Genomic DNA, 14,182 nt, shown 5'->3' on the forward strand with positions numbered 1-14,182 from the left:
AGTCTCAAGTTCTTACAGTAGTAGAACTCCAGTAAATCTGAAGGTGATAGATGGGTTCTTTAATAAAACGTTAAGCTTTAATATCTGAGAACTGTTGGTGCGCACAGAGGGGCAGACTTCAGGTTTCAGTTTCCATCTCCCAGGAGACACAGGATGAAAGTTTGTGGAATGTAGGAAATGGAAATAACAGGCTTGAGCTCCATCAGCAGTTTTATTCAGCGCCTAAATGACCTCAGGCAAGTAGTTATTTCCAAACTAATTGGTGTGCCTAATAGCTTAGAAACTTGGGGAGAGTCATCTGTGCAGGGAAAGCACAGCAGAGTGGTCATATTGTTAGTGTGCTACTGCTAAGTATCATAGAGTTTATTCTAGTAAAAAGAAACACAAGGAAGTTATATACAGTAAGGGAGAGATTTAGTCAGAATTCCCTAATCTAAATGTATGCATCCAAACCAGAAATGCTGATTACTGATTTTGTCTGACATTTTTTTTGCTAGTCCACGAACGAATTGGAAGCTAGTTAACCATCACAGACCTAGGTTATATCTGAATGTAGATTTAAAATCATATGAACGGATATATATAAATGCCTGCAATTTCATACAAATTATTTCTTAGGTAAAGGTGACTGAAAAATCCATAGTAAATTGTTTATTTTTTACTATTTTAGTAGTTTTTTTCTTTATTTTTAACACCAGTTTTTGTTTGTTTGTTTGTTTTTGGTTTGTTGTTTTTTTTTTTTTTTTGTACTTCACTTGCAATTTGGATACACCAGAGATGACTTTTGTGTTGTTTAGTTGTTTTTATGAAGGCTCCATTGGGCTACAGCTACATTGGTATGATGAAGTATGTACAAAACCTTACCTGATTAACACAAAAAAAGTGGGTATGTACCTTTCCAATCAAATCAGTCTTTTCCTATGTGGACATAAGGAAGAAGGAAACAAGCTAAGGATTACTCTGCTGTGGAATAGAAGTAGGCACGAATGTAAATTGCGGCGCCATCCTCTGCTAGGGTGACACCAACACCAAGTCTGAGTGCACAGAAAAGGACACACTGTTCTCATAACTTTTGAAGAAACTGTCAGTTGTGGTTTATTTGCAAGAAAAAAATTTTGCTATAAATATAGTAGCGACCACTTAGGAGCCGTGGGCAAAATAGGCCAACTCTCAAAAGCTGCTGTTTTTGACAAAACAACTCAACCATGGAAACAGAAACTGGGTTCGAGAATGATTTTTGAGAAAAACAAAGGTAACTGCCAAAGTATTTACAAAAGAATTATGATTCAGCAAAGAGAGAAGTGTTATTTAACACTCGTTCAATAATGACTACACTTACCTTGGTCTGGAATTTATACTGGAGAAAAAATAAAGAAATTAAGTCATGTTTATATGTTTTGGTATTTTTAATAGTTTTCTGTGGTTTTAGAAACCTTTCAATAGCTAAGGCCTCTCTCACCATCAGAAAAAGAAAACTTTTCAGCTGAAGAGAAAAGGGAGTTTGCTTTGAAATTGCATCTTAGAAAGGATTTCCAGTAAAGATGAATAAATCTCAAGTTCACACAGAATGAAACAGACTTACTGAATGATACCCAGGTTACCATCTGTGGGATTATGACTGAATGCTTCTAAGTCAGAGCAGTGGATATTTTCTTCTGCCATGTTTCTCAGAGCTTTTCTCAGGTCATCTATACAGCGGTTAGAAATGGCTTTGATGCACTCTCTGCTGAGGTAATACAGTGTTTAGAAACAGACACGGTTTAAGATAATTAATTTTAATTATCATCTATGGTAAAATTAAGGTGAATTGCAGGGAAATACAATGTGCCTAAGTAATTTCTCCTGATTTCTCTATGTTTAGAGTGTTATGTATCTGTGGTATTCTTTTATTGTTAGGTTTTTTTTCTTTGGTGTTTTTTTTTTCCTGTTCCTTACCTTTCAGTCCTCCTTTTTGCAGAGTACTCATGTGTTTGTATTCAGGCTTTGAAACTGAAAGGAAGGCTATTTTAAATGAGTCACTCTTCAATTGTACCCTCAGAACGCTGTGGGACCACCTAAGCCTGGAGCTCGCTTGGTGCTGAGGTGTGATCCCACTGGATGACTTGTACACTTCACTTGCTGAATCTGGGCTAGGGGCTCTTCCAACGTCGTCTTCACTTTAGTCTTTTGGTACTGTAGTACCCTGTCTTTCATTTGGCGACGTGTGCTTGATCACCTTTCCAAACTTTGTCATCTGTCTGACCTGATTTGCCTTTATTTCTCCTCGGTTTCATTTTTTTCAGCTAGCATTGCTTTAGCAAGAATTAAGAAAGAGCTGAAATTCATAAAGGTAGCAGGTGTTCTGCTTTTGTCTAACCAAGAAAATTTTAGCTGTAAAAATAATTCCATGGGTAACCTTAGAAAATATATAAATCTTTTATGTTTTTTTCTGCTATTTTTAATACCCCAGATCTGTCACATGCATTGTTGATTCAAAACATGTAGCAAGTAATCAAGGACAGAGGCAGTATATAATCGTTGCATAGACTGCAGTAGAGGAAGCTAAAGACTGTATTTGGAAAGTTAGAATTCTTTTTTTTGGAGGGAGAGGTAGGGTGTGATGTAGAAGTTGTTGAGAATTGCCTTGGTGAGGCATTAATTGTTGAATTTCACAAGGCAGTAGAAGGACTTCATGAAAATTTCAGTGCATGTGAAGGAATGCAGTTTCAAAGTAGATGAATGAATTTAGTTTGAAATGTGGAATTGAAAACAATAATGCTTTCCAAAAGATTTTGTGTAAGATACACCAAACTGATGTATTGAAGTTAAGCAAATGAATAAAGAGTATAGAAGTAGTCAAAAACATCAGTTCTGTGCCCAATTAAATAACCTGTAGTAAATTCAGTAATATAGTATTCCTTTATTATTTTTATCACATTTAGTTAAATATGAACTTCAAATTAAAAGCAGTCCTTTCAATGAGGTTATCAATGATAGGTGTTTGTCAAAAGCAAGCCTGCAAAAACAGCCCAAAGGAGATGGAGGATTGTCTTCTGTATTGGACTATAATTCCCATCAGGATCGTCCTGAATGGAAGGTTATCATAGGCTTTCCTTTCTTTCTAGCTTCTAGCTCTTAGTGCTGTCTAAGCATCATTAGCTATTGTTAATAATTTCTTACACTTCAATCTTACATGAAAGGGTACAATTTTAGTCATCCATTATTTCAGTCATTACTGCTACATTTTAAGAACCTCACACATAGGTCACCAATATAAAAAGTTAAAAGAACACATTTACTAAGCTTCACCTATCCTTTAATGTATCTTCTCTCTTATTTATCTCAGGATTGTAATGATATTCTTTTTATGTTTCTTTTAAGATGATCTTCACGTACAGTTGTAAATTCTTGTTAAATTATTATTTTTCTTAAAGCCTTGCAATCAATGAAGCTCCCTAGCCATCACTTTCTGATTAAATTCAAAGAGTATGCCCAGTGAAGAAGTCCAGAATTCAAGTGCTCTAAAGGTCTGTGTATTGAACACTACCTTCTGCTCACAGTAAACATAAAAGATGTCTATGCATGTGCTCCATCTGTATTAATATAATCTTCTACTGTGGTATTAAACACTTAGTAGCATTAAATAAAACAATGTCATTTCTAACCTAGGATTCGTTTAATTCCCAGTGTATTGGTTGTTCATAATCTACAAGTAACACTTCACTTGGTTGTTCCATATTTCTCAGCATTTTAGGTTAGATGCAACCAGTGGGTGAAATCTGAGTGCTGGAAATTTTGGCTCTAGAATTCGGTCATTTTATAGTAGTGATGGTATAGATCCCTGTTATTCTTAGACTGCTGCACGTTATTTTCATTGATATATAATGTAGGCCTGACATTTACTGAAAGAGGTCTTGCTTGTTTTTTGTTTTTGTTTTTTTAGCTATTAAATTGCTAATCACTTTCACAGTCATCAGGAGAATACGTCATTCTATTAAATACCAAAGTCTGTTATAAAAAGTAGATCTTGCAATAATTTGTGCAAACTCTAGAATGATGCAGTTCTGATTCTGACTGCATATTCCAAAATAAACTAAGGCAAAGGAATTTAGATGTGCTTAAATTCTGCAAAGAATGTCTACACGTACGACAGACGTACTTTTACTAATCTGAATTCAGTACTTTTCTGTACGGAGTGTAGAATTCTGCACTTTTGCACTGAATTGTGTTTTTACAGATTTGCACTGAATTGTACTTTTACACTGAATTCATAGCTTACAAACAAAATGGGTTTACCTTAAAGGCATGGTGATATAAATAGGAGTAGGCAGAGACAATTTTTGTTCGTGGTTGTGAACACTGAAGCACCCACCAGAGATGTTCACAGTGCCTCTATCTTCCTCACCAAAACATGGACAAATGATAACTTTGTTCTTCCACAACCTCTTCAACAGCCAAAACATTCCAAAGTTTCTGTGCTACAATCCACAGCACAATTTTGTTCAGCTGTTCCATTTCTTATAGAAGAAATCTATTAAAATCTATGCCTTTAGAAGCACAGCACTGTTGGTTAAGAGAGGGAGCATTGTGTACCAGAGAAACTGATGTATTTGGGGAAATAAATACAAGTGAGAAGTGGGGAAGCTAACTGCTAATTGCTAGAACTCATGCTGAGTGCTAAGAGTTTTGTGCTGCTTGAGAGTGCTGTGTGGTTTGCGTACCTCAGTGACTTGGGCTCTTTTGGAAGGAAGTCAAAATGGCATTGGTACTTGCTTGAGCAGAGCCAAATTGCTACTGTTCCGCATTCTGCTCGTTGTTAATTTATGTTAATATTTTACATCCATTTGAGAGGAAAAGATGTGCCCAAAAAGTTGTGTTTTTGAATGTAACTGGCTGTGAGTGTTCTGTGATTTAGAGTAGTTCAGGCTACTGTTGATATCTCTCAGGATATTCTCTTACCAACCAGTCAGTATTTTTTAACTGTATACTCCTTGGGATGTTATCATTAATCTAACTGAGTGACTGCTATATGCTCAATAATCCTATGTGATAAAGAACTGCTGCAAGTCTGTTGAGATGGGTGGGAAGAGTGTTCTGTATGGAATAATAGAGTGTCTGGAAAGGAGTAGTAATGATGCAGCTGACCATTAGCAGGTGTGAAGAATGGCTTTTCTAAAACACAGGCTTAGTTAGAGTTCTGCAGATGCAGTTATCAGTTTTTGTATTTCCTCGTTAAAACTGATTTGGTGAAGGGTTCACTAGAACTCTTAGGCCTTCCCTCACAAAGGAACGATGTGTATGTATATATTTATATAGAGAAGAAATTGGTTATAAAGTGCCTGAATGGTTGGCATAGCATGTCCAATCCGTGAACAAAAAATATGTATGCCTTCAAATCTGGAATTTTGTCCGTAAAGGGTGGCAAAGACTATGGAGTATTTGTGTCAAGGAAATATGGCCATGTCTGCTTTGACTTTAGTAAAATGAAAGTAGAACCTTTAGTAACTTTAGTAGAACCTATCCACAGAAGTAGATTGTAAAGTAAGAATATAGAAGCAAGGTCTTTCTCTCAGGGGAAAACCTTCCCTTATTTAACTTAAAGGAAATTCGGCTGGGCTTTCACATAGTGCTGTTAATGTGGCTCAAAGTGCCATGAGAGTTCGTTGGTATATTGTAAACCACATTGTTGCCTTGTTTTATTCATCTGGAAGGTTTAACAATATTGTCATTTCACCTCATTTATTTCAGGTTGCCAGGCTACTTCTCATGTTAGCTTACCAGATGCCAGAGGAACATCAGAAAAATCAAATGTTGGTTTTGAAACAGAGTTACTTTCTGACACATTAGAAACTAATGATTACTCAGTATTAGTGCTTCCAGCAAGAATACCCTGTGAGGTAAGGTATTTTAATGCTAAAATCTTTGGGTCAATGTTCTTCTCTTCCTCATTCCTACTGTGTCAGTTTTGAAAATAAACTACAGATAAGGGTCCACAATGAGAGTGCACTGAAACTGCAGTCTTATTTGTTTTTGTCTCACATCCATATTGTAGCCCCAAGATTTGCAAACTAAAATAATTTTTAGACAGTCTCTGAGGGATTTTATCTCTATGAGACTCATTTGGCAGCTTGGATAGAAATGTTATTGCCATGAGGACCTTGTAGTTTAATAGGGTATATGTTGTTGATGACTTTTGAAGGGATATAGAGTTCTTCTTTGGACGAATCCATAATAAGTACATACATAGGTACTGCTACCACGGGAGTTATGAAATGAGTGCTTCTGTGAGCACACGCCTTGCCTAATTTTTAATTGAAATAAGAAATTTTTATATACATATCTAGTGGACAGAAACTGTACTATATGTTCTTTTTTTATTAAGGTTGCTGTGGGAGTATATATGTGAAAGTGTGCATTTTCCAGTACTGAATTCTTTTGTATAAGTGAATGGCCCTAGTCAGATGGAGATTGCAGTATACCTGAAATGTCACATACTTTGATTATTGTCTGTCAGAAGGCTGCTCTATATGTCAGCCCTTTCAGACAGATTACAGCTGAATATCAAATAACGATGTACCATTTATACTATATCCTATGTATGTTAACAATACATTAGTGTAAATTACTACAGTTTAAACCAGTGTTGCTGTTACTTGGAAAGATTGAAACGCGAACCTACCATGGCAAAACAACTAACAGGTTGGAGAAAACTGCTTCATTCCATGACTTGTTTCATCTGTTTTTTTTTCTCTGCTCCAGTCTTCCTAGGACTATATCATTTGCACCATTTGCACCAGATGCACCACCTGAATCGTGCATCTTATATCTATGCATTAAACATGACTTATGCACGTTATTTCATTGTTGAAGTCAGTAAAGTTCTAGGAGAGTAGCATTCCTTCTGGTTTAAGAGGCATTAGAAAACTACTTGCTCAGGTTATTTGTTGCTTCCATCTTGCTTCCCTGTCAGCTCACCTTAAGAGTTTAAGAAAGTTATAAGTATTTTAGGTTCTCACTCAGCTGGATGTCATTTTTCTAGTCTGTACAGTAGAATGGTCATAGAAAAAGTAGCAATACTTCCGTATGTGTTTAAAATACAGTTTAAGAATGTTGTTAGATAAGCTGAATTTAAAATACAAGATTAATGTTGTCATTTATTGTTTATAAAGGATCTTAAAAAATAACACTGAGATGGCAGCATGTTTTGGTATTATGATGCTTTTGCACAAAGGTACTGGTAAAGGAACTTCTCTTCCAATGGAAGTTTCAGTTTGCGTTTTACAATTTCAGTATAATTTTATGAAGGACTAATGGGAACATATTTTAATTTTATAGAACCCTGGTGAAATATTCATTTTGTTGAAAGATGAAATTGATGATGAAACTTTAGAAATTGAATTTATAGCAGATAATCAACGAATTAGGACACAGCCAGCCTCTTGGAATAAGAAGGTCAAGTACATGAAAGCATTAGGTAAGAAAAAAATTCTTTGCTTTTAAATATAGAGAAAATTTTTTACTCCCTTTACTTTTATAAGTAGTTTCACTTCCCACTGCTTGTAGGTGTTTTCTGTACCAGGGTTTTGCGTGCAGATCGTTTATTAATAATGCAGAGAGTCAAAGTCTTGTGATTTATGGAAAACTAGGTTCTATTAGATTGTTTTTGTGTAGTTAAATGACAGGTGGCAGTCTTAAAATGTCATTGATTAGTCACAGATTAACATTCTTCAAAAATGGAATGCTAATACTCTTTTCTTATTACTCTATTACTGAAATGTTTCATTTTATATCTAATGCAATAACATTGGTTGTACTTGCTCTATAATTCTTACTGGCATGGGGGTTATTTGTTTTTGGTGTTTTGTTTTTTTTTCATATTCATGTCATTTCTCTGAATCAATTGGATCTGCTGGTTTCGAATAATTCTTTTCAACTGCTCCGTGCATAATTTTATTTGCCTTTCTTGCCTATTTTGCCTGGAAAAAAATGATAAACAAAGGGCAAAAAAAAGAACAGGAACTTTTATCTCAGAGGATAGACAGTGCCAATTTAAGACTCGCACCTACACACTCATCCATTTGATGAGAATTACAAATTAAAACATTTGCGACCTAAGCAGTCATAGTTTAGCTTGACACTCTGTTACTTGCTGTGAATTCCCAAAGAGGCTTGCATAATATTTTGTAGCCGTTTCAATACAGTGTTAGACAGGAATTTAAAATTATAAAGGCTACAGGCTCCTTGACACTGCTTTTGGGTAACTGCGGCCTGATTTTTAACCTAAACACTGTGTGTGTCCTGGGAATTCTTCAGTGCTGTGACAGTGAAGAGAGCCTGTTCTTAGAGACCTGAATGAGAAGTACATCACCAGCAAGAAATTTTCATTAGTAACTGGATTTCACAGAGGGAAAGCTTAAATCGTCATTCATAGGTCTTCCAGAATTGTTCTGTAAGAATGTTATTGATCATGGGAAGGCTTCAATAATGGCTGAAGTAATAAAATATGAACAGTGAATGAAATATTATGAAAAGCGGGACAGAGAGCTGCAGCCCATATTTTATTCCACTTCTTATGTGTTTTTAACGCTTTTCTATGTAGTGTTTCTGTTTATCTGGAAATATTTTGGAGTAACTTCTTAATACTAAGGATCTAGCTAATCTAATGTTATAAGAAAAATGATTAAAAAAAAAAAAAAGGTTTTGGGCAGCTTTCCATTTGAGTTATTTAAGTTAACATTCTATTCATTTCATTTCTTAGGCCCTATTACTCTTCTCCATTTGCAGGGTTGTCATTTTTAGTGGGCAGAGTTAGAATTTGAAGAGAACCGTGGTAGTGATGGTATGGTACAGCAGGATGCCTAGCACAATGAATAATAATGAATTATAAAATGTACTAATACGGAGACCTCATGCTGCATGCACAGAGCAAGTCATACTTAAGTAAGAGACTGTACAAATGCCTCTTTCTGTTAGTTCTTTCTTTTGTTTTTAATGGGTAAATAACTGGAATGGAAGTAATTATACTGCCACATTTTTCAGTTTAGTACAAGTTCAATTTTGAGAACCTTGCCCGCGATTAGGAAAATGTTTCAAAAGATGAATTTCAATTTGATATAAATGAGCTTTTCATTAATGTGTAGACATAAGGAAGCTGGTTATAGATTATCAATCCAACAAAGGAAAGTTGGAAGTATACAGTTTTCATCTACTTTCTGACATGAAGCAATATAAGTCTGTTTCGTACAGATCTGTATTTTCTTTTGTCAGCTTTTTAATGTTAGATTGAAAGACAGCGAGAACAAAACTGCTTGCACTAAATCATCTGTGAAATGCAAATGTTTTATGTTTTCTGTGGTATTTTCTTTGCTCTTTTATTAATTCTCTCAGATTTCTGGTCTGGAATTGTAAAATATTTTTCAGCAACTGCTCTGATTTGTGTTTTATAAGATTTTCCTGCTGGCCCTGTATATATAAATGTCTACTGTGAGGGTATCATTAAGACCACTGCACAGATTGAGTATTATACTGCAGCAGAAGAGATTGAGCGCATCTTTCAGAAAGTAGCTGACCCAATAGCTTTTGCTTGTCAGGTAAGTTGACTTTTGCGATAAGTTAATGAAAAAAATAGAATCTAAATGCCAGTATGAGCTAAGAAAACATATACCGTGCTGTAAAGACTTTATTTTGATTGCATAGTAATTAATAATGGTTCAATAATAGGCTCAGGGTTGGAAAGGCCTTTCTTTGTGATGTCTAGCTGTGAACAAAACAGGCAAGTGAAAACAGAGTTTCTCTCCTTTTCTGTTTGTTTTTCTTGATATAAGCATCTTTATTACTGAATGTGCCTAATGAACAACATTCTGCCTGACAGAGGATGAAAATAAAATGTAGTACCAATGTCTATCTCCCTTCAGTGTTCTTTTGAGATGTTGTAAAACCAATAGAAACAAGTAATCTTACGACATACTGTATTTGGAGGGTTTTTATTCATTCACCAGTAAATGGGATTTTTCTGGCACTGTTTGCATGGATAGCATCAGGTTTCTATTCATGAAGAGTCCATGTTCAGCTGCTGAATTGAGGTTTTCTGGTTCTCATGCAGATTCTTTGCATATATGCAGAAGAATATTGGTTTTGAGCTGGATTTTAAATCAGCATGGCAGACTGCAGTGCTCTGCAGCATCCTTTGCCAATAGCACATAAAAATAATAAGAAAACATGTATTAAAAAAGGACAGAACCTCAGGTATCATTTGTTGCATGGTGTGTAACCAGAGCAGACTTGTTTTGATGTCTGTATTGTAATTGCAAAGCCAGAACAAAAGTAATAGTTCCTGTTTCCAATGCAGACAGTCTCATTTTCCTGTGACAAATCTACCTTATCTACCACCTAAGGCATTATATCCAATAAAAAAAAAAGAGGATTAATAACAAATGATGTATTGCGTTGTTTGTATTCTTTTCACGATGAGGGTTGATTGTTTCTAAATACAATTCTCTTTTGCTCTAAGCAAACAGGCCGTTGCACAGGGAAGGCAGTGTAAGTACAAGCACATTCTTCAAATCTTTATAACATCAGTGCTTAGAAGGGACATTGAAGTAATCTTCTAACAGGTTTAATTTAAAATTTTACACATAAGAAGTGTGTCATAATGATTAAAAAATGTAATTAGCATGGGAACTTAGATACCTATAGCACACCTCCTATTTCTGATCAAGATCTCTTTGTGTTGTTCAAGAGTCTGACCCTTCATTTAACCAGTATGCCTAATATTTAGTAAGACATGCAATTCAAATTCTTTACAAATGCAAATGTAAAAATGTGCAGAGCTATAGCACCAGGAAATACAGCTGTAGTGTTAGGACTGTCAGGGCTGTTTAAAAATGTGTTTGCCTTTACTCGTTTGGATAATAAGAAAGGACTTAAATGAGGAAGCGCTGTATGTCTCAGTCTTAATTTAATTGTATTGGAAACTAGAAAATCAGGTAAAATTTTCATACTCAAGCAGGTTTTAGAATCCACACAGTATGTTGGCTGCTTTGCAGGAAAGTACTCTAGTGGTAATTCTTCTGTAAGCTTGCATGTGTGCTGGAAGATTTGTCATAGTGTTTAATGGCACCCTCTGGGCCGTGTAGTGAGGTATATTAACTGGCTGGGTAGCTGAACTATTTCCACAAACTTTTTAAATACTTTAAGTCTTCATGTAAACCTGATTTAGTGCCAACAAGATACATTGTAAAGATGCAATTTACAGAACATTATTTAACTTAATCTTAAAAAATGTGCTCATACAAGGAAAACCAGAACAGCCTTGGCGCTAATTAGAATTTCCATCAAGTAGCAGGAATAGCAGTAACTTTTATTTAACTAGGATAATTAAAACCTTTGAGACTATCAGCTTATTTGCAAAAGTATCTTGTGGCAACAGCGGTTTATCTATGGAAAGTAACAATCAAACACAATAGAAAACAAAATAGAAAAGCTTACAGCAATTGTTGATCAAAGAAATATCATTCTGAGGTTAAAAGAAAAGTTCAAGATTTTCACAAATGTTTGTAATCCTCATTTAAATTCTGTGATGCAAGGAAATTGCTACAGTAATGCATACCAAAGATACATCGCTTTGCTAAAACACTTTCTTTGTATTGCTGACCTTTACAGTGACTTTGAGGTGACATCAGTGCTTAGACTATTGCCCTCTTCTCCACTTTGGCCCCCTGTAAAACCCAAGTAGATAAACCATACCATACAAATAGGCTTACAGTTATCTGTTCTTTTCACTGATGGTCAGGTCAATTCATGTGCCTTAGTGGGAGACTAGGAAGGTATAGTAATGCTGTACCTATTAATTAATTTTATTTTTAGATGGAAATTAAAGATTAGCAGTATAGTTGAGATAAAATGTGTTCTAAGATTTTTGAAATCATGTTTTGAGTGACATTCTTTACTTCATCTGATAGATTGTTGTTTGCTGTGTTCCATACTTATAAGCATCTATAAAAAATATTTAATGTTATCAAGGCATTTAAAGCAGCCAAACCAGTACTGGTGATATATTTGAAAATGAGTAAAAATGAAAAGTTTTAGAAGAAAGCAATCTGAAAATTTATATTAAAGTAGGAAGAGTTGGGATTGTTATAACTAAATCATAATTCTGAACATACTTGCTATCAGAATGTACTAGTAGATGTAGGCAAAAGGCCTTTCACTTTTTTGTTCTCTTGCTTTAACGTAGTTCTGTGTTGAAGCAACTCTCCCAAGGAGATTGTGTTCTTATAGTAACCTACTGGACAGACTGATTTTAAAGTTTTTGTAATTCATAAACTTTTTTTAAAAAAAACTTCTCATCAACTTTTCACTTGAACGTCCTGTTGGATTTGCATGTTGTATTGATTTTTCTCTCAGACTTTCTACCAAATGCAACTATTGATTCAATTATTTAGTGTTGGGAGTTTTTTGGTACATGCTTATTAGGTTTTCAATAAAAGGAAACTAAGGTCTTGTCCTTATTACTGAAGGTGATAGGTTCATTTTGGTTTGAGTGACTTAGAATGTCGAGAGATTCAGAAAATCTTTGAGAAGCATTGGTTGAGTAATACAATTCTGAGAGCCTATAATTAAAAAAAGAAAAAGAAAAAAGAAATCCACTCTTGGGATTTTTTTTTTCTCCTAGCCATCAAACAATATTCCAGTTACAGCATTTATTGATAAAAAGAAAAGTGAAAATAAATTGCCCCCTTTTCAGTGAAAATGTGAGAGATAGCTGTATGACTCATGAAGATATTACATAGGTACCTTTACCTGATCCTCTAAGGATACTTCCTTTGGAGCTGTTTTTAATGTTCCATCTTCTAAGTCATATTGATAGCTGTTATTTTAAAATGTTTAATTCTTTTCCTCTAAGTGTGAAATATCTCCATATTCCATCACTAGCTGTAGTTGTAAGAAGTTCCTGCCTAATTTTAACCCCAGCCCTTGCTTTCTAGTAGAAGTAATATAATGAAGTGCATATAAAGCAGTATCTGATACATAAGAACTACTGAAATAGTTCATCTTTATGTAAATGTAACCTTGTTAGTACTGCTAAAGCCAGTGAAAAATATGTTAATTTACTATCTGTATGCTGTTGCGGTGGCACACATTTTCAGGACTTTGTTAGCAGTTATTATAGAATGTAGGTCATCTTATTCACAAAAGTAGCAAAATCTCTGCTTGCTCTTTTCCTTTTTTACAAAAGTTTTTGGTTTGGTGCCCAGGTGTGGACAGCACTCAGGGCTGCTCTGTTCTTCACAGCTATGTCCTGTTGCTCTGAGAAGGGGACAGGGGGCTGGAGATGGTGCCTGCAGCTGGGAGGAGGTACTCGAAAAGGACTGGCTTCTGGTGAGAGTGCTGGGGTATGTTTGTACCATTTGCAGGAGAACTAACATTGAAGGGAAGAGTAGAGAGTTGCTGGCTTTGCATGGGAAGAATTGTCTAGAAACTTAGTGGCTTGACTCTGAGTGGCTCCTGGAACATGCCCATGGGTAGACTGATAGAATACAGTGCTTTTTTTCTTTTCTGCTATGATTTAATTTTGTTTTCAGATATAATTTGAGCTTTCTCAAATTTCTGACTGGCTCAATGGTAACCCTTGCAGCATGATTAACTTTATATGCTGTCCTACCCCTGTTGGTTTTCAGTGGGAATTTGAGCATAGTTTTATTGGTTTTTCTCTTCAGACCTGTAGAGAGTTGTAGAGGGTTTATCAGAGTACACAAATGGAGCTCTAGAGCAGGAAAGAGTAAGAGCTCTAAACTAAATTCCCTCCTGGTAGAGGAAGGTGATGACCTTTGTGTTTGTTGCAGAGCTCTCAGCTGGATAGTGCAGTGGTCCTATTGCTAGTTCTGTGTCACTGTTACTTCTGCTAAGTTACTGTTACTTCATGTAACTAGTGGGACTGGCTTTCCTGTGTGAGATGGAAGGTATTAGCCTGCGTTTTATTTATTTATTTATTTATTTAAGTTAAACTAGATTTTCTTACCATGTCCTTCTTGTAGAGCAGAAGAGCAAATTTAATACTTATGACTCAGATTAAAAGATAGCTTTTTAAGTCATGTGCTTCAGCCTTTAGATTACAGATCCTTGGAGGAAAAGAAAATGAGATGGTTATCACAGTGCAGTAAGTTTTCTGTGTGTGAGAAGGATGTTGTACCTGCCTTTAAAT

At 35.3% G+C, this 14,182-nt stretch overlaps 1 protein-coding gene across 1 annotated transcript in view; it reads left to right on the top strand.

Moving 5' to 3' along the window:
- Positions 1-14,182, top strand: part of BANK1 (B cell scaffold protein with ankyrin repeats 1) — a 130,278-nt gene that overhangs the window by 29,913 nt on the left and 86,183 nt on the right. The window contains exons 3-5 of the mRNA XM_065736951.1: positions 5,728-5,876; positions 7,315-7,453; positions 9,427-9,569. Of these exons, the coding sequence (XP_065593023.1) occupies positions 5,728-5,876; positions 7,315-7,453; positions 9,427-9,569 (431 nt within the window). The remainder of the gene's footprint in view (positions 1-5,727; positions 5,877-7,314; positions 7,454-9,426; positions 9,570-14,182) is intronic.

The sequence above is a fragment of the Cyrtonyx montezumae genome, unplaced genomic scaffold (genome assembly GCF_038088225.1).
Source record: "Cyrtonyx montezumae isolate F1298 unplaced genomic scaffold, pur_monq_1.0 scaffold_2, whole genome shotgun sequence".
NCBI classification, from domain to species: domain Eukaryota; kingdom Metazoa; phylum Chordata; class Aves; order Galliformes; family Odontophoridae; genus Cyrtonyx; species Cyrtonyx montezumae.